The sequence below is a fragment of the Siphateles boraxobius genome, unplaced genomic scaffold (genome assembly GCF_051911475.1).
Source record: "Siphateles boraxobius isolate OS27281-9 unplaced genomic scaffold, OSU_SipBor_1 19, whole genome shotgun sequence".
NCBI classification, from domain to species: Eukaryota; Metazoa; Chordata; class Actinopteri; order Cypriniformes; family Leuciscidae; genus Siphateles; species Siphateles boraxobius.
The window spans coordinates 28704509-28732376 of NW_027508799.1; the positions used below are offsets into that span (position 1 = coordinate 28704509).

General features: G+C 38.1%; 1 protein-coding gene across 14 annotated transcripts; it reads left to right on the top strand.

Annotated features, from left to right (window-relative positions):
* Nucleotides 1-1034: 1034 nt before the first annotated feature.
* On the top strand, nt 1035-27835 carry mical3b (microtubule associated monooxygenase, calponin and LIM domain containing 3b). Of its 14 annotated transcripts, XM_077234747.1 has the most exons (33): nt 1038-1125; nt 3172-3263; nt 5716-6031; nt 6130-6337; nt 7338-7451; nt 7529-7630; nt 8012-8167; nt 8360-8460; nt 8553-8810; nt 9527-9642; nt 9749-9875; nt 11141-11225; nt 11328-11475; nt 13241-13437; nt 13537-13643; nt 14519-14590; nt 14759-14926; nt 16339-16449; nt 16855-17038; nt 17567-17661; nt 18380-18657; nt 18741-18955; nt 19258-19335; nt 20316-21593; nt 21672-21760; nt 22532-22609; nt 22818-22868; nt 22960-23202; nt 23286-23379; nt 24502-24552; nt 26489-26588; nt 26734-26807; nt 26924-27835. In XM_077234747.1, exons 3-33 carry the CDS (start codon nt 5771-5773, stop codon nt 27106-27108), a joined length of 5424 nt encoding a protein of 1807 aa, XP_077090862.1. In that variant the 5' UTR covers nt 1038-1125; nt 3172-3263; nt 5716-5770; the 3' UTR covers nt 27109-27835. The 14 variants fall into 14 exon arrangements, with proteins under 14 accessions (XP_077090865.1, XP_077090862.1, XP_077090873.1 ...); XM_077234750.1 differs by lacking the exons at nt 16339-16449; nt 22532-22609; nt 22818-22868; nt 24502-24552 and adding exons at nt 25103-25168; nt 25288-25380 and having other exon boundaries at nt 1035-1125; nt 3004-3263; nt 23095-23202; XM_077234748.1 differs by lacking the exons at nt 1038-1125; nt 19258-19335 and having other exon boundaries at nt 3069-3263.
* The last annotated feature ends 33 nt before the right edge of the window (nt 27836-27868 follow it).

The following is a 27868-nucleotide window of genomic DNA, read 5'->3' on the forward strand; positions in this document are numbered from 1 at the left end:
AATTTAGTCAGATTTAGCCTACTAAAATGACATTAATTTTAGTCCACTAAAACAAAATCAGCATTTATTAAAAACATTTCATGTTATAAAAAACCTATGCCCCATAAATAACATTGTAATAAGTAGGCTACATAATCGAAATACAACATTATAAATGATTTGTGCTTCATTTATTCATTGTCCGTGTTCTGTAAGTTGTTACGACAAGCGCGCATTCACAACGTGATTTACGCAGACTAGAAGCACGTAAGTTTACTTTTGCGCGCTTGTCGTTACAGTCTATGGTCGGCCGTAATACGTTAACGTTTGTGTTGTGTAAACACGGCAGGCTATCGTGTAGGTAGAGTTAGGATGAGTAACTAACCTACTAGTAGGGACGCTTCAGCTCAAGCGAGGGAATCTTCTGCATTTTAATCAGTGGTGGTAAGTAACGAAGTAGAAATACTTCGTTACTTTACTTAAGTATTTTTTTCGGGGATCTGTACTTTACTTGAGTATTTTTTATTTGCATCTACTTTTACTCTTACTCCACTACAATATTGAAGACAAAGTTTACTTTTTACTCAGTTACATTTCCCCATGCCTGCTCCAAGTATTTATTACACTGGCTTTCCAAACCAATAAAAACTTGGTTTTATTTTGAAAAAAAGAACGCGCAAGCTCTTTGCCAGCATACGCTCACATAGCAGTCAGTTCGCCATTGTGGAAGATGACCGCAGAAACATGTGAAGGTATATATACTTTTACTCGAGTATAATTTTTGAGTACTTTTACCACCCCTGATTTTAATATCGTGTTTTCCCCAGTGGCGTCATGCCCATTCAAAGTGAGGGAGCACGTGCCCCCTCAGATTTTTCCTCCCTGATAATTTTTTTGTCACAACTTTATTCCTATTATGCTCCATAATTACCAGAGCCTATAACGACTCAAATGTATTCTTCTGCATGTGTAATAAATCGGTCAGCATCAGCCCGCCCCTTTTTCCTAATATGGTGTCTGTGTAGGCTATATCAAATCTAGAGCGCTACACGTGTATCGTTCTAGAATCTTTGCTCTGTGTGTGTTCAAGCAACTCACTCGTCTCGCACGTTGAGCTGGAAATGTTTTAAAGATGGTCTTGAAGTGGTAAGTGGGCAAAGCAACACATCGGCATTGAATTAGTTATCGGATGATATTAAAAGGTAGTGGGTTTATTTGTGGTTGACCTGGAAATTTTAACTTGATCAAAAAGTTATGGATTTGATATTAGCTGCGAATTCAGAGCATTAACTTAAGTTAGCTAGTCTAACCGTAAACTAGTTGGCTAACGTTACTTCCTGCCATACAATTTGTACTCTTTACAAGTTCCTTATTTAAAATATAATAATGAGCAGTGTAACTACAGTATTTCAATGATTTTACTAAAGTAATGTTACATATTACATTTGATTTGATTACTTTTTTACATTTCTGTCAAATATTAACCATTTTCAAATAAACGGGGTAGTGTTAACCTTATTCAGCACTGAAATCTGTCAAACTTCTTTCAAAGTCCTTCATCACATATTAATATTAAAATAACTTAATTTCAGAGCACCACAAAGTCAGACCTCAGCACCTGTATGAACCTTTAATGTAAGATCGTTCTTAGGTCACATACCAATTTAAAATCATAACATAAAAACTGCAATGGTACTGTTTTTAAAATCATGTGTAGTAGGCCTAAGTGTACAGTAAGTGTGTGTGTAAACATGCTTTAATGAAGTAGACTTCAAAAGCTTTTGAATTTGAGCTTCCAGTTCTTTCATCAACCTGTCTTTTACATAAACTTACAAAATAGATACTTTAACTTAGTCCTCAGATAGAGGAGGGTTGCTGCTAGCTCCGTTAAGGTATTTCTGTCCCTCCATAACTGCATTGAAATGGTATGTTTAGTAGCCAGAATTTTAAAATTTTCAGGGGGGGAAACCCCGACCCCTCCTAACATGATCCATATCACCCGTCAGAAAACAATTGGTCTCAGATTGTGCCCCCCCAGAATTTTGGCTTGCATGACGCCCCTGGTTTTCCCCCTCATCATATTTTCGTCAACACAGTAGGCTATGTTAACATTCGTTAATGACCGTATTTTCATTCGTAATTTGGTTGAGGGGTTTCCAATCTTTCAGAGGGCACGGACCCCCAAATATGATCATCCTGAATACATCCTGAAAACAGTTTCTAGGTTCTTTCTTTTTCTACTCACTATTGTAGCTAATGATTGTTAGGCCTGTATAGCCCTACTTATGTATTTTGTTAAATGTATTATTTATTTAATTAATTTTAATCTAATTCGTATTTATTTATATCAGTACGTTTTTATTTTAATTTATTGTAAGACTATTTCTTAGATCACTGTTTTTAATTTTAATCAAATTTTTAATGTTTTTATTGTCTTCATCTAATTTATTTATTTACTTATTTTAATCTCATATATATATATATATATATATATATATATATATATATATATATATATATATGTATATGTGTATGTTTCTCTTGACTTTTATGGTCCCCCTGTCACTCCTTTGCTGCCCCATATAAGGGTCCCCGGACTGAAAAGCCAAAAATGTTTTATTTTTATTTATTATTATTATTAATTTCTAGGGTCTCAATCCAACAGCCACTTGAGGGAGACATTACACTCTTTTTATGTTCAGCAGAGCTAAAGATCAAGTAGTCAAAAGTGTTATGTTGTGCAGATCTCTCAGTCTTTCCTCCACCTCTCCTCTCTCACCCTCCCATCATCTACGCTCTGTAATCTCTTTAAGAAGCCTCCGTCCCGGTGCAAATCAGATTAGATCCAGGGCTGCTTTCAATAACACTCCAACACTAACCACCTGCAGATCCACTGCTATAATGAATCTGTACTGTTAACATGCGCTGGCAGGAATATGCAAATCATCTACAGTGTGTATGTGGTATAGAGGTGTATGTGTGTGTTCTGAAAGACAATGTTTGTGTTTGTTGCCTGTTTGAAAGCGTGTGTGTGTGGAGGAGGAGTCAGCATGTGCCTGGTAGCTCCTTCCTCTGACCTTGGCTACAGAGAGATGGTGGAGAGAGAACGAGGGCAGAGTGTGTGTGTGTGAAGTGGTGGAGCTAATTCCTGCACTGCAGCTGTGTATATGACACCAGAGTTAACCACTCTAGATCCACTTGGGAACTTGCCAGAGAGAAACACAGCGAGAGAAGAGGAAGGAAAGCATGTCAGCAGCATGTGCCGCACACTGAGAAACAGCTCGGTAAGTGTCACTTGCTAATGTTGTATTGAATGTATTTGTGTGCGTGTCACTCTGATGCAGCAGTTGATGTTTGTGACAGTCTGAAGCAGCCTACCTTGATGTGATATGGAAAGAGCTGAAAAAGGCATATGACTGCAGATGTTAGATGGTCATTCATGGCACATGTTTACATGGAAACACTTTGACTCTACTGTATGTATGTACTCAATGATTAGCTGTAATGTTTCATTAAAATGTGCATATGCCTTTATAGTTTCACGGTGTAATCAATGTCTGAATGGCTGACTAGAGGAAAAACTGATCGATCCTCTTTCTGCAGCACTTTCCTTGCTCTCTGTAATCCTCTGCTCTAAATCGACACGCAAGTCCATCACTGAGACATTTGAGAAGAGAGAGAGGGGAATAAGGATATTGATGCAGGTTATTCATTTTTATGATGATGCTCCAGGGTTTCGCCCTCCATTTATGGTGGACATGATCATGCGTAAATGACGTCCAATGCAGTGGAATTTCTGTTTTGAGAGCCACTTGCTTTTCTTCTTCTTCTTCCTACAGAGAGTTTACATGAAACTCTTGTGAGTATATTTATTGCTTAAAGGAATAGTTTACTTAAAAATGAAAATTCTGTCACCATTTACTCACCCTCAAGTATTTTCATACCTGTATGAGTTTCTTTCTTCTGCTGAACACCAAAGAAGATATTTTGAAGAATGTCAGTAACAAACAGTTGATGGACCCCATTGACGTATTATTTTTCCTACTATGGAAGTCAATGGGGTCCATGCATCAACTGTCTGGTTACCGACATTCTTCAAAATTTCTTTCGTTTGGGAAAAAGAAAAAAGAAATGAGATTGAGGAAAAAATAGATTTAAAAACTTTTGCGTTCCCCTGAAAAACTTTTTCTCTGGGGAATAAAATTTGTTTTTATGAAAGAATGCAAAAGCATTGCCATATAATTTCCCCAAACCATCATGTCCCTTCAGGGGCTCCTTATGATGTGGTTAATGAGGTGTGGGGAAGATTATCAGCGAAAAACAACTAAAAACAAAAATAAAGCTATTATGTGTCATCAGGAGACTTGGAATATAAGTTCATGTGCCTTTTGTCATTTTGGGGAGCTTGACAGCTTCTGGTCACCATTCAGTTTTCTATGATGACAGAGTTTTCATTTTTGAGTCAGCACAGTCAGTAATTTTCATAGTAGAAAGATTAGATTGACAGTCACTTTCTCCCAGTGGGTTTCATTCCCCAGAGTTAATGCCAGGCTGACCCCATGCATCCTATTCTAGATGTATCCTATTCTGTTTTAGAGACAAATTCTGTCATAATTTAAAAAGACAAGTAAGTGCTAGAGAGAAAGAAAATCATCTATAAAAAGGATTTGGAAACCAAAGTCAGTGTCACACTTAAATAGTCTGCTTATCATTGCATATAATCACGAGGGATCAAATCAGGCGTCATCTGCAAACTCATTTAATGAGTCATTCTTATGTAGGCGCTTCGAGGTCAAACTATTCATCCAGGCTGGAGTGCACAGCTGAATAGTAGTGCTGAATGAATTGAGTCAATGCCGTTGCTGTAATCGTTTGTAATGTGTTTAATGAAGTGGTTTACTGTCTGTCATATATTGATGATTCCACAAAGCACTGTAAACCCCGCCCCTTTTACACAACAGCCAGTCAGAATCAGTGCTGGAGCCACTGCAAACACATTTAAGCTATTTTATACTGTTTATATATATATATATGAACAAAATATATTATAAATGTGTGTGTGTGTGTATATATAATAATTCAATCTATTCCTTGATATAATATAAAATATATATTTAAGATATAATACAATATATAACCATATCAGTTAAGGCTTACAAAACTAGTGAACAACACATTTTTATTTATTTAAATGATATCAATATTATTTATTTTATATTTACTCAAAAGTTTTTTTGTGGAACTGACAATAATGATAATCATAAAATGTCCAAGTATTAGCTAATTAATTTCTCGGAACAATATATTATGTTCTATCACTGATTATTTATTGCACTTAATTTGTCGGATATTGATCAAGTATTGTGCATGTGTGCAGCACCGGAGTATGAGACATATTATATTTAAATTCAAGTAATTTAATTTAACCATAAATATTTATTTTCCTTGGGCATTTTATTGACATTTGTATAAGCAATGACAAACTGATTTGAGGAGCTATAATGAGAGATGTGTGTCAGAGTGGAACATGATGTGCAGATAAATATAGAAGAATGTGGCACAAGCTTTGCTGACACATCTGCTTTACAGCCTATCTATGCAAATTGCATAAAAAATTTTTTTTATCTGCATCAGAGAACGATGGAGATAAAATCCTCAATTCCCTATTCCACATTCATCTTTTCCCTGTCTGTCCAAAATCACCCTGCAGCACTGTAAATATTTTCTCTTCCTCAGATGCCCTTTGTCTGGTGCGTTCTGGAGGTGAGCTGACTCCTGTGTGGCTCGTGAGATGTGGGACGGACGGTCTGAGACGTGTCATGCACATGCCCTGTTCGACGCCTTCGTGCAGGCTGGCACGTGTAGAGAGACCCTCAGGGCCTTCCAGGAGCTGTGTGAAGAGCTGAAGCTGCATCCCGTGGGTCAGCCGCAGTTCTACCACACCCTGAGGAGCAGACTGCACTACTGGAAGGCCAAAGCACTATGGGCCAAACTGGACAAAAGAGCCAGCCAGAAAGAGTACATGAGAGGCCACGCTTGCACCAGCACCACGGTACTAACTCAGGGTCACCCGCAATGCATTACAAGAGAGAGTTCTCTTCACTAGTGAGCTGAACGCTGTTTTACATGTGAGTTTTGCTGTGTGTTCAGTGTCTGATCATAGGCGCAGGTCCGTGTGGACTGCGGACGGCTATTGAGCTGGGATTTCTGGGTGCCAGGGTGGTTCTTGTGGAAAAGCGCGATGCTTTCTCACGGAACAACGTACTGCATCTCTGGCCCTTCACCATTCAGGACCTCCGTGGTTTGGGGGCCAAAAAGTTCTACGGAAAGTTCTGTGCTGGAGCCATAGACCATATCAGTGAGTAAACAGGAGATCAAAATGGAATAAAAATTTGATTTACTTAAAGAAATGTACTTTCTTAATACACATTCATTCCCAGTGAATCAATAAATGTCCTGACTTGTTACATTAAATGTTTTGGATGGAATTTAATGCTCAAAGAGAAAATTTTATTTATATAGAATTTATATATAAATTTAATCGATTTTTGTGTTAATTTAATTTTAACAACATATGTGGAGCGATTCCTTTAATTTATTAGTATTGGTTGATATTTGATGTTTAAATTAGTATGAATTTTTTATTGCCTCTATTTTTATATCTACTATTTTATATTTAACATTGAATTATTTAAAAACATTAAATATTTAATGAGTAGATTTATTTAAATGTATAATTTATATTGTATGTATCAAGTAAATATACTAGTATGGAGCAAATATCAAAATGAATATCCTTTTTTGTTCTGTACATTATAATGGTGTGTTACCTAAATTCACTTGTAGTTTTTAAAACTATTTATTTTTGTTTTTAGACTGGAAAAAAAATTCCAAACAAAAATTTAAAAATTTAAATTAAGCATTTTAAAACTATCAGCCATAACATAAAATTAATTATTGGCTAAGAATTTTGCCAATAATTATCCAAAATAGCCAAATTATCAGCCAGATAATTAGCCAAAAATATCAGCCAGAATTTTAATATAGCTGTAATTTGACTTGGCAGATTTAATCTTTTATTGATATATTTCATAAACTATTTTTTACAGTTGAAAGTTTTACATATGAAATAACATAAAATATGCTTTGAAAAATAGCAGTTTTGCTTCTCAATTTAATCCTATTTTAAGGATGTTTATATATTTATATAAAAAATAAGACAGACACTGATTAACAATATAATATTTTGTAGTGTATTCTGAAATCATTTGTGATATTCTCATGAATTGATTTTGTTGATTTCTAAACAGTTTAGTGTATTTACACCCTATTTATTGTCAACATCTATTTATGCTCAGGTATTCGTCAGCTGCAGCTGATGCTTTTGAAGGTGGCCTTGTTATTGGGTGTCGAGGTTCACGTGAATGTGGAGTTCAAACATCTACTGGAACCTCCAGAAGACCAGAAGAAGCGTAAGAGAAATGTAACAATTTCACCCTAATTTTATCTGCAAATGAATTGACAATTTTCATGTTCATGTCGTGTTCAGGTGTCGGCTGGCGAGCAGAGGTCCACCCAGACTCTCATCCAGTCAGACAGCTGGAGTTTGATGTGGTTATTGGTGCAGACGGCAGAAGAAACACCTTACCAGGTATCTGCAAAAACACAGTCTCAGACCTATTGTACTCACAGAAATGTACCAAACAGATGCTTCAGTCGATGGTTAATATAAACCCTTATAACCTTATAAGTTCACACAGTTTATAAACTATAGTTCCTCAGTTTTCTGCTATTTTTCACTTGTTTCAGTTTTCTCATACATGCATCAAAACCCAGAAAATGTTGTTGTGCCGACAATTTGTTCTCTAATTTGTACTTTACTTTGAGTCATAGGAAATGACGCCACTCATACAGTCATCTATAACAGACAGTTCCCCTATTCTAATTTTACCCTGCTTTGGACATCTTCGTATCACTAATTTATTGTTTTCAAAACTCCTGTGTAAGGGTTTGATTTGTCTGTGTCCGATAGGGTTTCGCAGGAAGGAGTTTCGGGGGAAACTGGCCATTGCCGTCACAGCGAACTTCATCAATCGAAACACCACCGCTGAGGCTAAAGTGGAGGAGATCAGCGGTGTCGCTTTCATCTTCAACCAGAGGTTTTTCCAGGACCTCCGGCAAGATACTGGTACTGAATTATTTCAGTGTAGCTAAAACATTACCAGAGTTCAAAGATACCAAGACCATATGTATTGCATTTTAATCAACTAATATTCATTTTTGCACAGTTAGGCACCTTTGTCTTCTCTATGAATGAGTTTATCATGTGTTTAAAATGATGTAAACACAATGAGTGTCTGTCAATATCTTTTCTGTGCAGGAATTGATCTAGAGAATATAGTATATTACAAAGATGACACTCACTACTTTGTAATGACCGCCAAAAAACAAAGTCTTCTGGACAAAGGAGTCATTCTGCACGTGAGTGTCACATGATCGAATGCTGTGTGCAAATATCGGCTTATCGTACACATACCATTGTGAGTGATTCTTCTTTTTGTTTTGTTTTGCAGGATTATGCTGACACCGAGATGCTTCTGTCCAGGAATAACGTGGACCAGAATGCACTGCTCTCGTACGCTCGTGAAGCAGCGGATTTCTCTACCAATCATCAGCTTCCTTCTCTGGACTTTGCCATCAATCACTATGGACAGCCAGATGTGGCCATGTTTGACTTTACCTGCATGTATGCCTCTGAGAACGCAGCACTGGTGCGTCAGCGCAGGGAACACCCTCTGCTGGTCACTCTGGTGGGGGATAGTTTACTAGAGGTGAGAGCAAGAAAAATGAGCAACGCAAAAAAATATATATTATTAATTATTATTCTTCTTTTGCAGTTAAAATATCCGAAACCTTAAAACAAGATATATTAACCCGAGAAGAAAAATTATATTATAAAAACTGCGTTTTTATCGGTATCATATCGGTTATCGGCATATATCGTTTTTTAATTATTTATCAGTATAGTTTCTTTGTTGATATTGTTTATTTCAATTTGTGCAACATTTTCAAATGTACAGGATTTGGGAGTTTGATTCTGATCCTTAGTTAAAAGCACCAATAAATAAATAGCTCATGATATATGTAAATCATTTATTGATTTTTACACTATATTTATTTATTAACAATTTATTTATTAAAACTGTATCGTAACGAATTTTTATATTTGCAATCTATCAGCTATAATATGAATATATTTAATGACTAAGTGGTATCAGACAAAATTTTTAGATTTTAGATTTTAACTTGGCATATTTAATCACTTATTCATATATTTCAGTGCTAATTTTAGTGCATTTTATGCTTAAAAGTCTACTCGTATAAACTACAGTTTAAAAACTAGTTAATAATATCTTATGCAGATATTTATATTGAAAATATTAAAAACACCATGATTTTTTTGTAGTACATTCTGAAAGCTTTTGTAATATTTTCAGGTATTGTTGGCTCTGATTTTGTTGATTTAAAATGATTTTTTTTCCAATAGCCATTCTGGCCAATGGGAACAGGAATAGCTCGGGGCTTCCTGGCAGCCATGGACACGGCCTGGATGGTTCGCAGCTGGTGTCAGGGCAACACCCCTTTAGAGGTTCTGGCTGAGAGGTCAGAGCTAAAAAGGGATCCAAATGATTTATGAACATTCAGTTTTGACAATGTAGGTATCATACTTCTGTTCTAATTTTCCCCCTCTGTTTCTTCCTTATCTCAGAGAGAGTCTGTATCGGTTGCTTCCTCAGACAACACCAGAAAACGTCAGTAAAAACTACAGCCAATACAGTGTGGATCCTGCTAGCCGCTATCCCAACATCAATATGCAACTCATCAGCGCTGCTCAGGTTAGAAACATGCAGTCCGAATCAGTGATTAAAGTGGGATTTGGTAGGTGGGGGAACCCTCAAATTTTGTGTAGGTGCAACAGGGGAAAATGACTCACCGTGGGACAACATATTGAGTATCGTGTTATAGCAATACTTTTGGGGACAAGAGTGTCACTGTTGGCACCACATATCACAATACTTATGTAGCCTACTTGATATTTTAATGGTTTTATTTTGGTCCATCAACACTGATATGATGACGATATATGTTAAAAATTGCTGAACACTGGGCCAAAAATTGAGCCCTGGCATTGTAGCCACATCAGCCCACATTACCCCCCACAGCCATGTGCATTTAAATGTGAGGTAGGGGGGTTCGGGGGCAAACCCCCGAGAAAATGTTGATTTCTCTGACCTACATATGTGCAATTTAAGACTTTTGAAGGCCAAAAAAATTGATAATAAATAGCTTTAAACATGTCAGTTTGCATTAGATTATTTGTCAATACCTGCTCTATCATCTTAATCTTCATTTTTCTCTCAGTCTCCTTATCCTGCTGTATTTCTTCCCCTCCTAAAGCTGCACTTTGACTGATAGTCTTTTCATTTTGGTCTGTGTCAGTGAAGAAAGTAAACATATGCTCAAATGATGAGTTTTATGAATCATTTTCTTAGATAAGTTAATTTACTCAAGGCTACCAGGTCAGTATTGCCAATAGGAACCTTCTACAAGCTTTGGAATTTGAAAAGTAATTTTAAATAATACAAATTATAGGCTACGTTTAACGCAGTTGTGGAATTGGCAGACGTTCCCTTGGGCATGCGTTGTGGAAACGCGTTAAAGCATTCTCAGGTATAAATACAGTTTGCAGCATTAATGACCGGTGATTTTGAACGAATATTTAATGTCGATAATGGTTACATAATGTTAAAACTAATCCTGCTATTGATGTCTTTGTAAGACTGCCGACCCTGTAGAACAGTGGCAAGGGAGAACAATGTCCGGCGAAATATCGAACATTAAACTAACTTTACCGCGCTCAACCACCGTGAGTGCATTTCACGCATTTATAATCGCGTTCAGCGGGGAGGAAGGGAGGTTGGTCGGCCAGTCGGTCCATCTCGGGACCAGCGAGATGCGTTGAGATTAATCTATTTATTTAATAATTTATCTGAGGTGCCGGAACGCAGTTCCGGACCGTTCCGGCCCACTTTAACCCCTGGTCCTAATCGAGTCATAACCAGTAATGATGCTCATGGTAATGCTGAAAATGTGTGTACAGGTGCGTCATCTCATAGACACAGGTGAGGGTCCAGTTTTGCGTCTTGATGCTGTTAGCTCCCCACACCCAAGACTTACACGACAAGGTATGTGTTATTTCATATATAGTATAACATCTCCCACATATACAGTCATACACAAGCTCACATGTTCTGTGTGTGTGTGTATGTGTGTGTGTGTGTGTGTAGAGTCAATGGCTCGTTACAGTAAGCTGCTGACCTGGTGTGAGGAGCAGACGCACGATTACATGAATGTGTGTGTGACGGACTTTACAACTTCCTGGAGGAGCGGCCTGGCCCTGTGTGCTCTCATTCACAGATTCAGACCTGACCTCATGTGAGTCCACACTCTATCTGGGTATGAATGAGAGTTGTGGCGTAGTGTTTACACATAAAGGCTGGTAACAGTGTTGCCAGATCTCGCGAGACAAATAAGCAACCAGGCCCGTGAAAACAAGCCCAAAACAAGCGACTTTTTCCTCATAGACAGTAAAAGAGCTTTTTCTACGGAGCCCCCCTAGGTTCCGGGAAGAGAAAAATAAGATAAACTGTGTGCACGGTTTTACAATCCGTGGGGACGGATAATTTTAAACTGTGGGTACAGATTGTCAATTTACATCCATGTGGACAGATTGGTAAACTGTGCCCAGTTTTTTAAAACTGTGCACACGGTACAGTTTATTTTTCTTCTGTAATGAAGCGTGGCTGTCCATCTAGTGAAAAATGTTGGTACTGCGGCCAAATAAAATTTTACTGAAAGCTAATTTGTTGAGATATCAACCTAAAATTTGGAACACAACTTCTTCAGATTTTTGGCTTACATTTTCCTGCAGTTTTAGAGTAAAATATTTTTTGTAATATATATATTTTATATAAAATATAAATAATTATATTTTCACATTGTTCATTTTCATAAACTCAAACTTCTATAACTTTTTTTCTTTTTCACTTTCATAATTTCATAATACTTCACTTCAACAATAATCTGGCAAATGTCTTCTTTAAAACAAGACCAACCATAGGTCTATATTCCAAAGCATTCTTGAATTACAACCATTTAAGTTTGAATAGTGATTTTCATGTCGATGCGAAAAAAGGGGGAGTGACAGTTAAAGGGTTAAACGATATTAAACTATAATATCTATATCTACAATATCTAAAATATAATTAATATATAAAAACTCTCCTACAGTCCAGTCACCATCAGTCGCGACGTTCGCGACTCACAAGTATTTTCATTTAAACTTCACTCACTGACGTTTTCCTAACCAGAAAAAAAAACGATTGCCCTGCTCTGCCTCTGATTGGCTGGTACTCATTGCCATCTGGGTCAGAGCCAATTAGAAGCAGGCTGTGGGTGGGAAAAAACTCTGTGTATAGGGAAAGGGGAGAGACAGAGGGAACAGGCAAGACAAACTCCTACGTTTAAATAACATATAGAAAATATCTGCTTGACAACGAGCTGAGAACAAGCCCAAATAAGCAACTACACTTTAGAAACAAGCCCAAAAAAACGCGACCCGCGACTACCAATATTTGTAAGCGACTTTACAGAAAAACATGCCCAAAGTCGCTTATAATAAGCGGACTTGGCAACACTGGCTGGTAACCAAGTTTATATTACAGGTTGGCAAAAGTATGAAATTTGTATTATGTTACTGAGACATCAATATTTTGTATCTATTTCCCAAAGGAGAAAGTTAGTTTTAAATATGTACATTTAAATATTTATATATTTGGGAGTTTAACACTATATAGTTAATACATTATGAAATGTGTCAAATAAAAAAAATTACATTTTATATAATTTTTTATTGGCATATTTATTTGTTCATTCATTTATTGACACATTTCATTATTTATCTATACAGTGACAAATGTATTACATCTTATAACTAAATATTCATATATTATTATATAATTCAAATTATATATATATATATAGGGCTCAAACTAAAAGCTGGAAAACATTCATTGGGGCTTTAAAGTGGTTTTAATGCATCAAAAAGAGATTTAGGAACTAAAAGTGTGGGCTGACTGTATTATTACATTGAGTTTTTCTGAATGTGTGTTTCTGATAGTAGCGCCTTTGTTTCTTGCAGTGATTTTGCGTCTCTGGAGGAGAGTGAGGCAGAGTTCAATGGTCAGTTGGGTTTGAACATGGCGGAGCAGGAATTTGGTATTTGTCCTATAATGACCGGCAAGGAGATGAGTGCACTGGAAGAGAGTGACTCTCTCTGCATGGTCATGTACCTCAGTCAACTACATGAGCTCCTCAAAGACATAGCGCCACCTAGTGGTCAGAATAAGGCATTATCTGTTATTTTCTTTTTATTTGTGTCATATTTTTGACCCTTTATATTTTTTATGTAAACAAATGCTTTTTTCCTCCACACAGAAAACCAAAGTTCAGAAGAGAGATCTATTCTGTTCTCCAGCACCAGGTCACCCATCTCACTGCTCAGCAAACTGGGACACAGTCTGTCCCGCAAACGCAATCCCAAGGTACACGCACACACTCATACACACACACACACACACACACACACACACACACACACACACACACACACACACACACACACACACACACACACACACACACACACACACACACACATACATACACACATACACTAGGGATGCACCGATACCACTTTTTAAGGGTCGAGTACGAGTACCGATATTTTTTTCCTGGTACTCGCCGATACCGATACCGATGCCTGTTGTACTGGGGGGGTTCTCGTTTTATGTGGCAATTTTCTAAGAACAACACAATGAGACTAATGAACAAATCAGCATCTTTATTTTCAACAACTTAAATAAACCTAAAAAAATAAATAATTCTTATTGTGCTTATCACAAATTTTCAAAGCCCAAATTTCACAGTGTCCAATAACCTCCAAAGGGCAAAACCAAGGACATAATGAATGTAATTTTTACCTGCCTGTCACAAAGTTGTCAAAGTGCTAAAGAAATCACAGACAACAAGACAATCAAATTTGTCATAAGGTGCCAAAGAAATCACAGAACAAATGTTCAACATAACACTGAGTAACAATGTAATCACAGCCGAAAGTGTAAAGTGAAATATTAGAGTGTACTATTAAATCTAGCAACACTATAACTGCAGGAAGAGTGTTCATAAGAATTAAGAAATATAAGCTAAGGATATACGTGAGGTATCGGTCTTTGGTATCGGGGTATTTTTACGAGTACGAGTACAAGTACATGAGCTTGGTATCGGGCCCGATACCGATACTGGTATCGGTATCGGTGCATCCCTAACATACACACACACACACACACACACACACACAATTACACAAATGCAGTCTGTAACACATATGTTGAGCTGATCTATTTTTCATCTCTATCAGGATAAGAAAGAGAAGGAAGTAGATAGTGTTGGAAAGCGGAGGAGAACAAGCCAGGCTGGCCAATCAGAAGAGGTGAGTCGTTTTGCGACAGTTTTTTTACACATTGCGGTGTAAATGGCATGACTTTTTTTGTATAATGACCTGTATAGTTACATTATATTGTGTTTTTGTTCATCTGTCATCTGTTAAACCTCTTTTTCCCCAAGTTCTTTTACTATTTGTGATATTTTCCTGATTTAGGAGGACATTCCTCATGATACCAAAGAAAACATGACTTCATCAGTAACTCCCGGGCTAGAACCGAAGGTCCCTGAGGGGCACAGCAAGGTTCGGTCCATGGCAACGCTATTGCTGGCTAAATTTGAGGAGAACTCTCCATCGGCCTCAGCCACTGCACTGCGCAGACAGGTGTGTGAGTATTTGTGTGATGCATGTGTACTTTAACATGCGTACAAATTGAGTTACACCATGTCTGGTGCAACATCATGTTTACAATATATACAATATACAATAATGTGAAGTAGGATTTTGGACCAATAAGATTTTGCTGTGGGCGGGGCTAGAAAGCATGACACGACAGTATACCAAGCAAGAGAGATATCGCTGCAAGGCTGGTTGGGACTTTTTGTCAGTCATTTAGCTTGATTAGTCGCGTTCTGGTTCTAACAGTCATAACAGTCACTGATGAAGTATTTTGTTTTGGTTCTGATAAAATGTCACAGTGCCTCTGTTAGCCATTAGATGTTGTGATGTATTTCTAATATAGAGTGAATTAGCTCTTCTTGTCCCCAGCAAAAGCTGCTGACTCAACCTGTGGCCCCTGCGCAAACACACTTTAGCGTAACCGCTAACAAGCTGAACTAGAATTTGACCTACATTAGCCAGCTTTTGCCAGGTGTTTTATTAGATTAAAAGCCATTTAGGGGATTGACAGTAACAGCTGCAGCATTAGAAGATGCTTCATTGGATGTTTAGTTTTGATGTACATCGCATAACATTTTCATGTCCACTCTCCCTACCGAAGAAAAAAAGCACACCGCAACGCAACAGGGTTACTCTACAGGGAAAAGATTCAATCTCTGCCAATTAGAAGGGAAAAGTAAAAAGACACCTGTACTTTGAAATGTTTGGGGTAGAAATGGCGAATCTGGTTCTGTTTTAAGCTTCTTTGGTCTCTGGTGTAGTTCAGGGACTGTTGGCCCAGTATGAATAGGTTATGAAGGAGCTCTGTGTGCGAAGTGGCCTTGGGCTTAACAGCCTATCAGTGACTGGAGGCCGTGGGACATGTGATCTGAGGGTTTTTAACTGAAGAATCTCAGACAGAATGATTTATTATCTCCATCTTATTTTCTTTGATACTGACTGACTGACTGTCCATTGACTTACCGTTTTTTTTAATGGATTTTTTTTATAGATACTACTGTATAATGATAACTATAAAGTTTTAAAAATCTTTCTAATTCAATGGGAATAGGGAAGTCCACACCAAAGTTATAACAATAACAACACAGAGAAACGACTCAGAATGATTTTTTCTCCTAACTTTTAAGAACTTGACCATTTAAAGTTGCAGACATCATAACTGCAGCGCACGCTTATAATAAACAGAACAGTATCATCCGTTGGCGTGGACACTTCCATAGTTATTGCTATAGTTATCTTTATTGTTTTCGTTCTTGTTTCCTTTATTCTCCACTTTCCAAGACCAATCTGCCAAACCCTTTTACTCTCATATTATTTATTTTATCTTTGTGATGGTTTTCATCTCAGGAGTATTTTCCAATTCTGCTTGTTTTCCATGGTCATCTTTTAATTTGTAGAGCTACATTCAGATGTATACGGGTGGAGTGAGCTCGTTGGCTCAGCAGATAGCCAATCAGATTCAGAGTCAGCAGGATCAAGCTCCCAAGCTCCTTCACAGGAGGGAGTTGGTAAGAGTTCTTCTGTAGTGCTGGCAGCAAATCTTCCCTAACATTGTGAATGTTCTTGTGTCCCTTTAAGTGCCTGTATTACTGTGTGTATGAGGCCTGTAACCCAGCATTGAATTTTATTTGATGTTATATATTTACTAATAACTGTGAGTGTGTGATGAGTTCCTGCTGTAATCCAATTTCTCTAATAAGGCTCAAGCTTTGTTAGACTGACTGTACCCAAAGTGTCGGTCCATGAAAGTGCTGCAATCAAATTTATTGTAACGATTAAACTTTTGTCTATGGCATTTGGTGAAATTTGAGCTTTTGTTTGAAGCATTTCATTATGTTAGCCATATTTTATTTATTATATTAAAACAATTGTATATTTATTTCTTAAATATATTTATTACTTCTCACCTGTAGGGATCTCAAAAGGAGTTTCCTGTGAATATGGGCGGCAGTGATGTGTGTTATTTCTGCGGCCGTCGCGTTTATGTCATGGAGAGGCTAAGCGCGGAGGGAAAGTTCTTCCACAGGAGCTGTTTCCAGTGTGACCACTGCAGCTCCACGTTACGCCTTTCCAACTACGCTTATGACCAGCTACATGGTGTGTGTGTACAATTAACCATTTAATACTTCCACTAATAAAATGATCATTATCATTACTTGGTGATTCTAAGATTTTATGCTGCTAATACAAATAATAGGTGTTTAGGTTTTCATGGATGTTGTCACAAGATGGGACACAAAGAGTGTGAAAATTCCCTGTTGTTGCCGTGGGCTACTGTTTTCGGCCAAACAAATTGCTCTTTTGTTACCATTGCATGGTCATAAGGTCTGCAGAGTGTGTGTTGGGACAGGGCTTTTATTGTTGTCCGACAGTAAGGCACACACACATAAACTGAAGGCCCTCAGCAAATTGCCACTTAAACATTTTTTTTTAAATAGGAGTCAAAACAACAACACTAACTGATAGGGTTATGTAGATCACATGACTCAAACACTTCAAGTTTTTAAAAAGAGGCGGCATTTAGACCTACTTCTGCTACAGTATAAATAAGAGATTTACTCCCTGCATCAGCTACCTTTTTATTTTCTCGCTCTCTCTTCTTTTCTTGTCTTTTGGTGTGTACAGGGAAGTTTTATTGTAAGCACCACTACAGCTTCAGACTGGCTAGCGTGGCTCAGAGAAAGAGACCGGCCCCATCTGTGGCCCCTCGGCCTGCTCAGGTAACCTCATCTTTCAACAGATCAGCAGTATTGTGTGTATATATATATATGTATATATGTTTTATAGTACACTTGCAATATCAGTATAATGACTATTTATGTCTGACAGATTTATGACTCAACTGAAGTAAAAGTAGGAAGCTCTTTTGTATATAGTATAATAGTTTTTTGTAATAAATGTAATGTAATAAATGTAATGTAATAAATTTAATTTACACATATATACATATACAGTATAGCCTACCTCTATAATTTATTTATATACTGCATTCAAATATATTAATGTATTCTATGCTAAATAATATTTTGTAATAATTTATGTGAAATATTATTTACATTGTATAAATATAATATATTACCATTTTATCATTATTATATAATAGACATAGAAACATGTGCGATTACAATAAATAGAACATTATCATCTGTTGGAGTGGTAGCTAATATAGTTATAGTTATCTTTATTGTTATCATTGTTGGTGCCTTTATTCTGTGTGTGTGTGTGTGTGTGTGTGTGTGTGTGTGTGTGTGTGTGTGTGTGTGTGTGTGTGTGTGTGTGTGTGTGTGTGTGTGTGTGTGTGTGTGTGTGTGTGTGTGTGCGTGTGTGTGTGTGTGCGTCTGTGTGTGTGTGTGCGCGTGTGTGCGCGTGCGTGCGTGTGTGCGTGCGTGTGCCTGTGTGTGTGTGTGTGTGTGTGTGTGTGTGTTTCCATCTTTTCAGGCTCCCCCTGCTCCATCCTCAACTACTACGTCTTTGTCCTCTCCCGGGTCAGTGGGCACAGCCACACCGCCAGACTGCTGGTCCTCCAGCGTCCACGCAGACATGGCATCCAGCCTGGCCAAGAGACTGTGTGGTACACCAGAGCGCATTGAGCTGGAGAACTACAAACCCTGTCCACAGCAACTGGACAGCCCAATGCAGGAGGTTCCAGAGGAGACGCTCGCACAGCACAACCTCAGTGCTAGCCTGCAGGAGAAGAACACAGAGGAGCAGTCCAGGTATCCAAACACGCTCTTGTTATGCTCCCAATATTTACTTCAATGTTTTGTCCTGGTAAATATGTTTCTTTTTTGGTCTTCAGTAGCTCTGAGTCAGACTTAGAGGAGGAGGAGCTTGCCTGGAGGAAGGGGGAGGGGTTGCACTCCAGGACCAATGGAGGGAGAGAATTAGACCTGGGGGAGGGATTAAAGGAGGAAGAGGGAGGGGAAAACCAGGAAAAACAAGAGGAGGAGGAGGAGGAGGAGGAGGAAGCAGAAGTTTCAGAAGAAGAATATGAAGAGGGAGTGTCTAGTGATGGTGAGTGTATGTTCATATTCAATATCTTTAGAAATGACTAATAAAATGAGCAAAAAAGTTAAATCTTATCTGAAATTTCTTTACTATATAGCTTGTTTATTTCAGCGAAATCATCTTAATATAAGGTATTGTTCAATTTAATGTCTTGTAAATTTTTTGGTGTCATTCAAACAATATTTTGGTCAATGTATTTGTGTGCGAGGTAAATATTGTCATGCTTGTTTGTATGTGTTTATTGTTCTGTATTCACGACTGTATGTGTGTATTTTGGGCTGTTGACACATGTGTTTGTATGTGTATAGAGGGTGAGTACTGCCCTTGGGAGAAGGAACGGCTCTCGGGGGTGTGGCTTGAGGAAGAGGAGGCGGGGTTTGTTCAAGGTAGCACCACCCCCGATGACCATTTATAGCCTTCTTTAGCATTTGCTGCATTACTTTAACCCAAAAGATGTTGTTTGCAGGTTATTTCATTTGCAGGCTGTGCATGAATAATAGTGTGTTTTAATCTGTGTATATTTTGTAATTGCATTGGCTTTTATGTTTTTGGGTTTTGCTGGATTTTATTGAAATAATTTGCAGTTGTTTAAGTTTGGCTGTTTTAAATATTTGGCAAATTATTCATAAATGTGTCCTAACCAGGCACGGCATAACAAGATTTCATGTAGTAATTTATCTGCCCACACCGAAAGCAATAATGCTGCAGTATGTAAACAATCAGAACATATTTACTGTCCACCTTATTTTAACATAAGAGTGAGATCGGCTATTTGTAACATGATACATGAATGTGTGATGGTTCCGGTTTTACCCATTTCCAGTTATTTTAGCTGTACAAAACAGTTTGTTATGCTGCTTGGTTTTGAAAACTGGTATTTCTTATCATATTATTTTAATGTATTGTCATATAAAGACACTGGTATGTAGTGCAAATCGTTTTACCATCTACTGCACTTTTAACCACAGCACTGTTATTCTTAAAAATCAGAAAGTTCACAGAAAATAGCTAGCTTCCGCATTGCAAAATAAGGTGGATATATATACTACTGTATATAAAAAAAGCAACTGGCCAATAAAATGTTTTGTTGCTTTAACGGACTACGCCTGGTTAGCACATAGTGTGGTGTAAATCACTTTTGCATTTTTTTTAAGTATTTTGATTGACCAATACCATCTTTATCATCTTATCTTTTTCAGGCTGCTTCATGTTACTGCTTGTTTAAGAGCATCTGAAAGGATGCACCGCTTCCCCCGCAAAACTATTTTGTTAAGGTTCTAGAACTCTAGAATTTTTCTAGATTCTAGAATTCTTTCACATTCTCATTTGATTTTTTTCTTTATCCTTTCATTCTTTTATTAACTAGAGTCCAGTGAAGGGTACAGTGACGACCTAGATATAGATGCCATCTCAGTCAGAGAGTCCAAACCATGTGACCAACAGGAAGAGTCTATTCCAATCCACCAATCACCTACCTCTATAGAGTTCCCACCCTCCTTGAAACAACCAGAATCAGGCCACACACCCACACCTGAGCTGTCGACAAACCCCGAAATCCCACCTGCCAAGAGGTCAGAGGTCGTAGAGGAGTTCTGGCTGAAGAGTGCCGAGATCAGGAAGAGTTTAGGCCTTACTCCGCTGCTTGGAGAATTCCTCCCTAAACATAAGGCATCCCAAACATCTAATGCTAAAGAAAGCTTTTACACCTCAGTCGCATATAATACCGCTGCTTTGGATTCTGCCAACCAAATGGCAAGAAACTGTGACTCCAGTACACAAACTCCCTCTCTGACAGACTTTCAAAGTACATCCCCACCTGGACCATCTGTCACTATGGATGGCGATACAGGCGTCGCTTTAGAAGAGGCTATCGGCCGCTGTTCTGTAATCCACAGACTCAGCATCACTGTAGAAGGCTGTGTGATGGCGGACAAGCAGGGTTTGGACCTCAATTCCACAACATTTGCCGATGAAAGTGTTTTGAATTCAGACGCAGGTCTTCCGACACCTCCATACAGCCCATCTCCCTCCCCTCTTGTCAGCAAGCAGTGTCGCGCCTTTCGCCACTCCGAACCCATACTGGACCGAGAGGTTATGGAATTCACATCTACTTACGCTGCTTGTGTCCCGCAGCGGGACGGTTTTAAACCAGAACTCGATCAAGCTCTGAGTCTTCCCCCGGATGTAATTGAGATAATGTGTGGGGATGAGGCGGAAGAGGCTTCTGGACTGCCAGAAAGTTCTGGCGTTGTGGAGACCGGCGACACGGTCAGGCAGACGGACAACCGTAGGCTAGAGCACAGGAGGACGCTCCCGGACCGGCTGGTCGCCCCACTGCTTGCAGGGGGACCCGAAGTCAGGCTTCGTAGGTCAGAGATAAAGCTGTGGGGGGGGGACCCGGGTGTGGAAGAGAAGGAGAAAAAGCGCAACTCGTTGTTTTCGCCCCGTAAAAGCAAGAAGAGCATGAATGCAGCAGCTGAAACCCAGCAGGAGCCAGGGAAGCACAAGTCCCTCTGGAAGACCGTTTTTTCAGTGTATAAAAAGGACAAAAAGAGGAAGGAGGCAGTGGTGGTGGCGGAAACTCTACCTGCCGCAGCTAACACTGAGAGTAAGCGGAAAGTGCCGGGTATCAACAGAACCACAGGTGAGATTGATGGATCTGTAAATAAAAGGTATCACATGAACTAGTGGCTGTAAGGTTTTATGTCTTTTCTCATCTCAGACCTGTGTTTCCGGAAGAATCCAAGTTTTTCTGAAGACACAGACTTGTCCTGCCATGCTCTTCTAGAAAGATGTCCTCTCAGAGTTCAGGTAGAGTAAAAAACTCCCTCTTCTTGCATTCTCACTTCATTGCCTTACCTTATATTAATATATTTTGTAAATATTTTATTTTTAAAATATTTTCTATATATTTGTATTATTTGTACATATTTCACAATTTTTTGTTAAGCAATTTTATTTTTACCCCGTGGTTCACTTTAATGTTAGCCTGTTTTTTGTGATATATTTGTATCTTATATTATATAAATACTTTTCTTTGCAGAATTTTTTTTTAACTTTTTCATGACCATTTCACCCTTTATCTGATACTTGGACTTAAATGGACAATTTTTTCTGCTGTGCCTATAAAACTTGTACAGTACCTGTACTGTATGTAAACGTCCCTTTTACATGTGGAACTTTGTGTCAGAGGTCTAAGAATTTTAGAATGAGTCCTTTTTGCAGCTTACTTCCAATAAATTGTGTTTTTATATCTGAACGACAGTACATTTTCATAGTACAATGGACTCTTTTTGCTGAAAAATCAACCACATTATGATGTCTCACAATAAAGCCCCTTTAATCCCTTGCTTTTTATTTTTGCCTTTTAGTTTTCTTCTTGTATTGATTTTTGTCTTTTACTGAACATATTCTTATAATTCTCTTCAATCGTTCAATTATTCTCAGTCTTACGGCACTCTTTGTCTGGCATTCATCCCTGACTCCCCTAGAGTAGTATAGCTGGACTGATGGAAACATTTAGCGCTTTGTGATTTTTATTTTTAAACTTTAGAGGCAATCAAATGTCTTTTTTTCTCTCAGATGAGGGAGGAATTGTCTGACATCAAGTCAGACCTTCTGAAAGAAACAGTATATGAAGAGGTGCATGTAGGGGAAGAGGTATCATATTATTGCACAGTATTTTCACAGGCTTTAGATTGTGATGCTGAAAGTAGCTTGTAAAGCACAGTCTTCTGTGGTTGGTAGCACATAGGTGTGTTTTTTTTTATTGGTTATACCTGAAGTTTGTGCTGTGGGTAGCACTGTTTACCTGTTGTACTCGAAATTCTGTTTAGATTAATACAATTTCTACGTTCTGTCTCCCGAGTCGCTTTACGTGCCTCATGCGTTGGCGTTCAAGAGGGCGTATGCTGTTAAGGTAGCATCTTTTAATTCACATGTTTTGAGCCCCTTCAACCTTTAATCCCATTGGCTGAATCAGAAACACTCAGCATCTTGTTCCTCAATAGAAACAGAAAAGTGTTTTTCCTGAGCGGCCAACCAAGGAGGCCACCCCAGTGTCATCATGTCCGTCAGAGGAGGTGGGTGTTTGGGTGGTGTACCCGGACCCCTCCAGCATAAGTATGTGTACCACGCTGTTTCAGAGAGCAGGAACGGAGGAGGAACTCAATGCAAAGCTGACACGGCGAGTGCAGAGAGCAGCGCGCAGACAGGCCAAGCAGGAGGAGCTGCGGAGGCTGCACAGGGCACAGGTGTGTGTGTGTGTGACATCTTTTGAAGCATCATTGTTTGTTTGTCTCTTAAACGGTGTGTGTGTGTGTGTATGTCGTCTCAGATAATCCAGCGTCAGTTGGAGCAGGTGGAGGTAAAGCAGAGACAGCTGGAGGAGAAGGGGGTGGCAGTGGAGAAGGCCCTCAGAGGTGAAGCAGGTACCTGTCAATGACCTGTCACTTTCTCCTCAAACAAATGAACCTTAGGAATAATATTTTATTGAAAATTCTTAATCCATTTGGTCATTTAAAGATTGAGTTGCATTCAGTTATTTAAATTATATTATTGTCAGTTATAACTTTAATAAGCACTTATCTGCGTTGTTTCAAGAAGCTTATGATGAATTTTTTTTAAATAATGTAATTTTATTTCATATAATAAAATAACTAAAATATATCTCATATCTAAATAACTTTCATACAGCAAGGATGCAGGAAATTGATGGCCGTAAAGACGAGGATTTTATTTCAAATAAATGCTGTTCTTTTTAAAGGTCTATTGATCAAAGAGTAATATAATAAAATAAATAAAAGTATCTAAAATATCTTATAATAAAATCCTAAAGCGTTGCATGAGACATTAGCCCTGCTGAAAACCTGGGGCCGGTTGCATAAACCGCTAAGACTAGTTTTACAAGTTAGTCATCACATTTTTTTAGTCACTACATCAAAACGTAGGTTGGTCAAATTTGATACCAAAAATAAGACTGACTGCCGGTTCACTAACCGCTGGTGGGTCATACTAAATCTTAAGACACTGTCTTAACCTAATGGATATGTTCATGCAACTCGTCCCTGGTTTGTTGGTCTTAGCTGGTATAAGATGCTCTTCGCTGGTCTCCCAGCCTGACCAAGCTAATATTTAGCTGGTCTCCCAACCTGACTAGCTGAAAGATAGCTTGAGTTAGCTGAAACTAGCTTAAGCTGGTCTAAGCTGTTTTTCAAACAGAAGGTGGCTTGTTTTCATACAATATGTCTTGAATATAGGCTAAGTGTAATTCCCTTTAAACATATACCTCACAAATATTTAATCAATTATATTTATTTAATTCATATTTTTAGGCATTTTATGATGTACTCTGAAATGTCGTCATCTATCATTGTTCATACCCATTATATGTTAGTCTTGCATTCATCAAAAACACCATGTTTTATTGCTACATTGATTATTTTAGCATATTTGCTGAAACACTTTGTAGAGAGAGAGCAGCACAGGCTATTAAGTTTCCTGTGACTTTTACGGGTCACGGTCCTCATGATGTGTCCTTCCTCATGATATAGACTTCTGGGAAGACTCTAGTACCTCTGACCTCTTGGACGTACATCTGGGTGGTATGTACAACGCATTCGATTCGAATCAGTGCTCAAGACACTAACAAACAGCTTTACCATCTTACAGGATCATTAGTTAATGTGTTAACATAAATTAAACATCCGTTTTAGTATCTTATGTTAACGTGGTAGCGTTTTTTTTCTCGTGCTGTGGACACTGTCCTGTCTGCTTGCTGTTAGCTTTGTGTCTGAATTGAATCTAGATGCTCGTGGTAGCATTATTTGGTTGGTATCGTGTGGTGGGTGTGACTGTATGAGATGAGATTTGAATGGCAGGGACTGTTAGTAATACAAATGCTGACTTTTGTCAGGGTAAATGGTATATTTCGGTGCTATTTTATCTTAGAAGGAAGTGGGGACGTTTAGGCAAATCTCTCGTGGTGGCCTACTTTCTGAGACAGCAGGTTTTCAGTCAGATCACTGCCTGGACATGAACATCCAACTCGACCCATTTCAGCTTCGCACATTCCTCCATTATTCCCTCTCTCGCTTTGTTGCCCTCCTGAATACTTCCTCTCCCTTTTTTTCCTTCTCGTCTCTTCGGTCTTAGTCGAGCCTTTTCTGGGTTCTCCTCGTAGAAGGCCTGTCTATCTCTGTCCTTGCTGTTCCTCCGAAGGTAACGCCACCCCAGCTTCCGGACTCACCCTTCTAGTGTAGATTTTGTAGAGCTATAATTACTAAATCCTCCTTTTTCTCTCCTCTCTTCTCTTTCTTCCTTCATCTTGCTGTACACAGCCAAAGCTAAAGGGACAGAACACGATCATTCAGTGTATGTCTGTACAGTCTTTTTTCTTTATGTAGTGCAAGAACCTCCACTACACCAGCTAAGTATGTTATTTCTCTCCTGCAATCTTTATTTACGCTATATAACCTTTCATGATGGAGTTGCATGGGCATGGCATGTCATTGGTCTGCATGGCTGTCAGTAGATCTAAAATGTCAGGAGATCAAGTCTTATTCGGGAATTGCTATATGAAAAGATACAGTATGTGTGTGCAGATGTTTTTGTATTATTGTCTTGTCTGTAGCAGTGTCCTGTTTGGTTTTGTCTTGCACATTGTTGTTCATTTATGTAAATACTGTTCAAAAGTTAGGGGTCAGTAAGATTTTATTGTATTTTTAATTTTTTGAAAGAAGGATGCAAGGACGCATTAAGTTTATCACAAGTGACATTTGTAATGTTACAAAATATTTCTATTTCAAATAAATGCATTTCTTTTGAACTTTCTATGTATTAAAGAATCCTGAAAACAAATGCCATGGTTTACACACAAATATTTTTTCATCATTGATAATATTAATAAGAAATATTTCTTGAGCACCAAATCAGCTGATGGAACATGTGACTCAATGATGCTGAAAATTCTACTTTGGCATCAAAAGAAAAAAATATATTTTAAAATATATTAAAATAGAAAACAGTTATTTCAAATTGTAATAATACTTCACAATATTACTGTCTGAACTGTATTTTTAATCAAATAAATTCAGCTTTGATGAGATTTATTTGAATGAGATTTGATGAGATTTTAAAAAATTTTACTGACCCCAAAGTTCATAAGCAGGATTCAAAAATTACCTTTTTAATATGTTTTTAAATGCTTTTAAACAATATTATAATATAAACAAATAAAATATTAACATTATTGATAATAGAATGAACTTTAATATTATAGATTTTTAATTTTAAAATAAATATGTTCTTTATTTGACTTGCTTGTTTTTCAGACTGTTATTATATTTTAAATAGTTTAACCATGTTATATTGAGGGATAAAAGCTAAAGCCAATTTTTAGATACATGTTAGTGCTCGAAAAGTGTTAATTTGACCCTTTTACATGCATTATTCATGCATGTGAATGTTAGCGTGTCCATCGCATACAGGGTCCCATCCTCAGCCTCTCTCTCTCTCTCTCGCTCTCTCTCTCTCTCATAGGAATGGGAAAGAAAGATGATCCTAGTTTAATGCATCAGTGGTTCAAGCTTGTGCAGGAGAAGAACACACTCGTGCGCTATGAATCTGAGCTCATGATAATGTGAGTATTTCACGTTCAGCATTCTGAAGTCTCTAAACTGTGGGTTGATCTGGTGATGTGTAATGTGTGCTCAGGTGTTATGTAAGTGTGTTCTTCTCTATCTGGTCTAGTAATGTTTGATTGCTCTGTGCTCATCTGTCCGCAGTGCTCGTGAACTGGAGCTGGAGGACAGGCAGAGCCGTCTGCAGCAAGAGCTCAGAGAGCGCATGGCCGTGGACGGTTAGTACACACAGAGGATATAAATAATTCCTCCTCTGTGGTTTTCTCGCATACTGGTTCTTCAGTTAATAACAATTTCATTGCAGTCACACAGCTCCTCCTTCTCTCTCTCTCAGACCATCTGAAGGGAGAGGACGAGCTGGCGGAGGAGAGGCGTATTTTGAGCGAGATGCTGGATGTGGTTGAGCAGAGGGATGCGCTGGTGGCCTTGCTGGAGGAGCAGCGAGTGAGGGAGAAAGAGGAGGATGGTGACCTGGAGTCAGTTATGCTGTCTAAGGGCTTCAGTTTGCAATGGGACTGACACGCACATGCACGAATCTCATCACACAGCTTGAAGGGCTCCAAAAATATGCAGCTGCTCTGTTTTCATTGGTCCAAACAGGCCAGTCCTCCTGCATTCTGGGCCGTATGTGCAACTACATAGGTGTCCATGTATTGAATACCAGAACTCAGCAAAATATTGGCCGATAAGTAATTCTCAGTTATCTGAGGTGCAAAATAAAGCCACTGATTAGAACGAGTGGCGATGTCTTGCTGCCAAATAATGCTCCTTTAAGACTGCTATGCTACTATGCAAAAGGAACATCTTTTAGTCTGCTCTCAGTCTTTGTTGTCTTATTTCAAACAACTGGCTACAGTTAAGCTACAGCTGTAATTTTACCCAGATTCATCGTGTTTTGACTTGACAGAAATGAATATGAAATGGCATATATAACCACATTGTGCAGTACAGACTGACGCATGCAAACTTGTATACACAAGATAAGGCCTGTCTTAATGTATGATTGAGATGTTTTTCTTTTTTTATCTTCTTTTTTTTAACCTTATTTACAACTGTTCCTGTTGTTTAACCTACATAAGTTAACTTCACACTGTCAATTCTCAATATAAAGACATTAATTTATTGGCTGAAATGTGTTTTTTAAATTATATTGATTTTTTCAGCATAACTGCATTTTACATTTTGTTGTTGTTATATTCATTCTGTAACACTTCCTTGCATTAAACAACTTTTCTTTTGAGAAAAATTTGTGGACTATTACATTTTCATTTGATTTTGT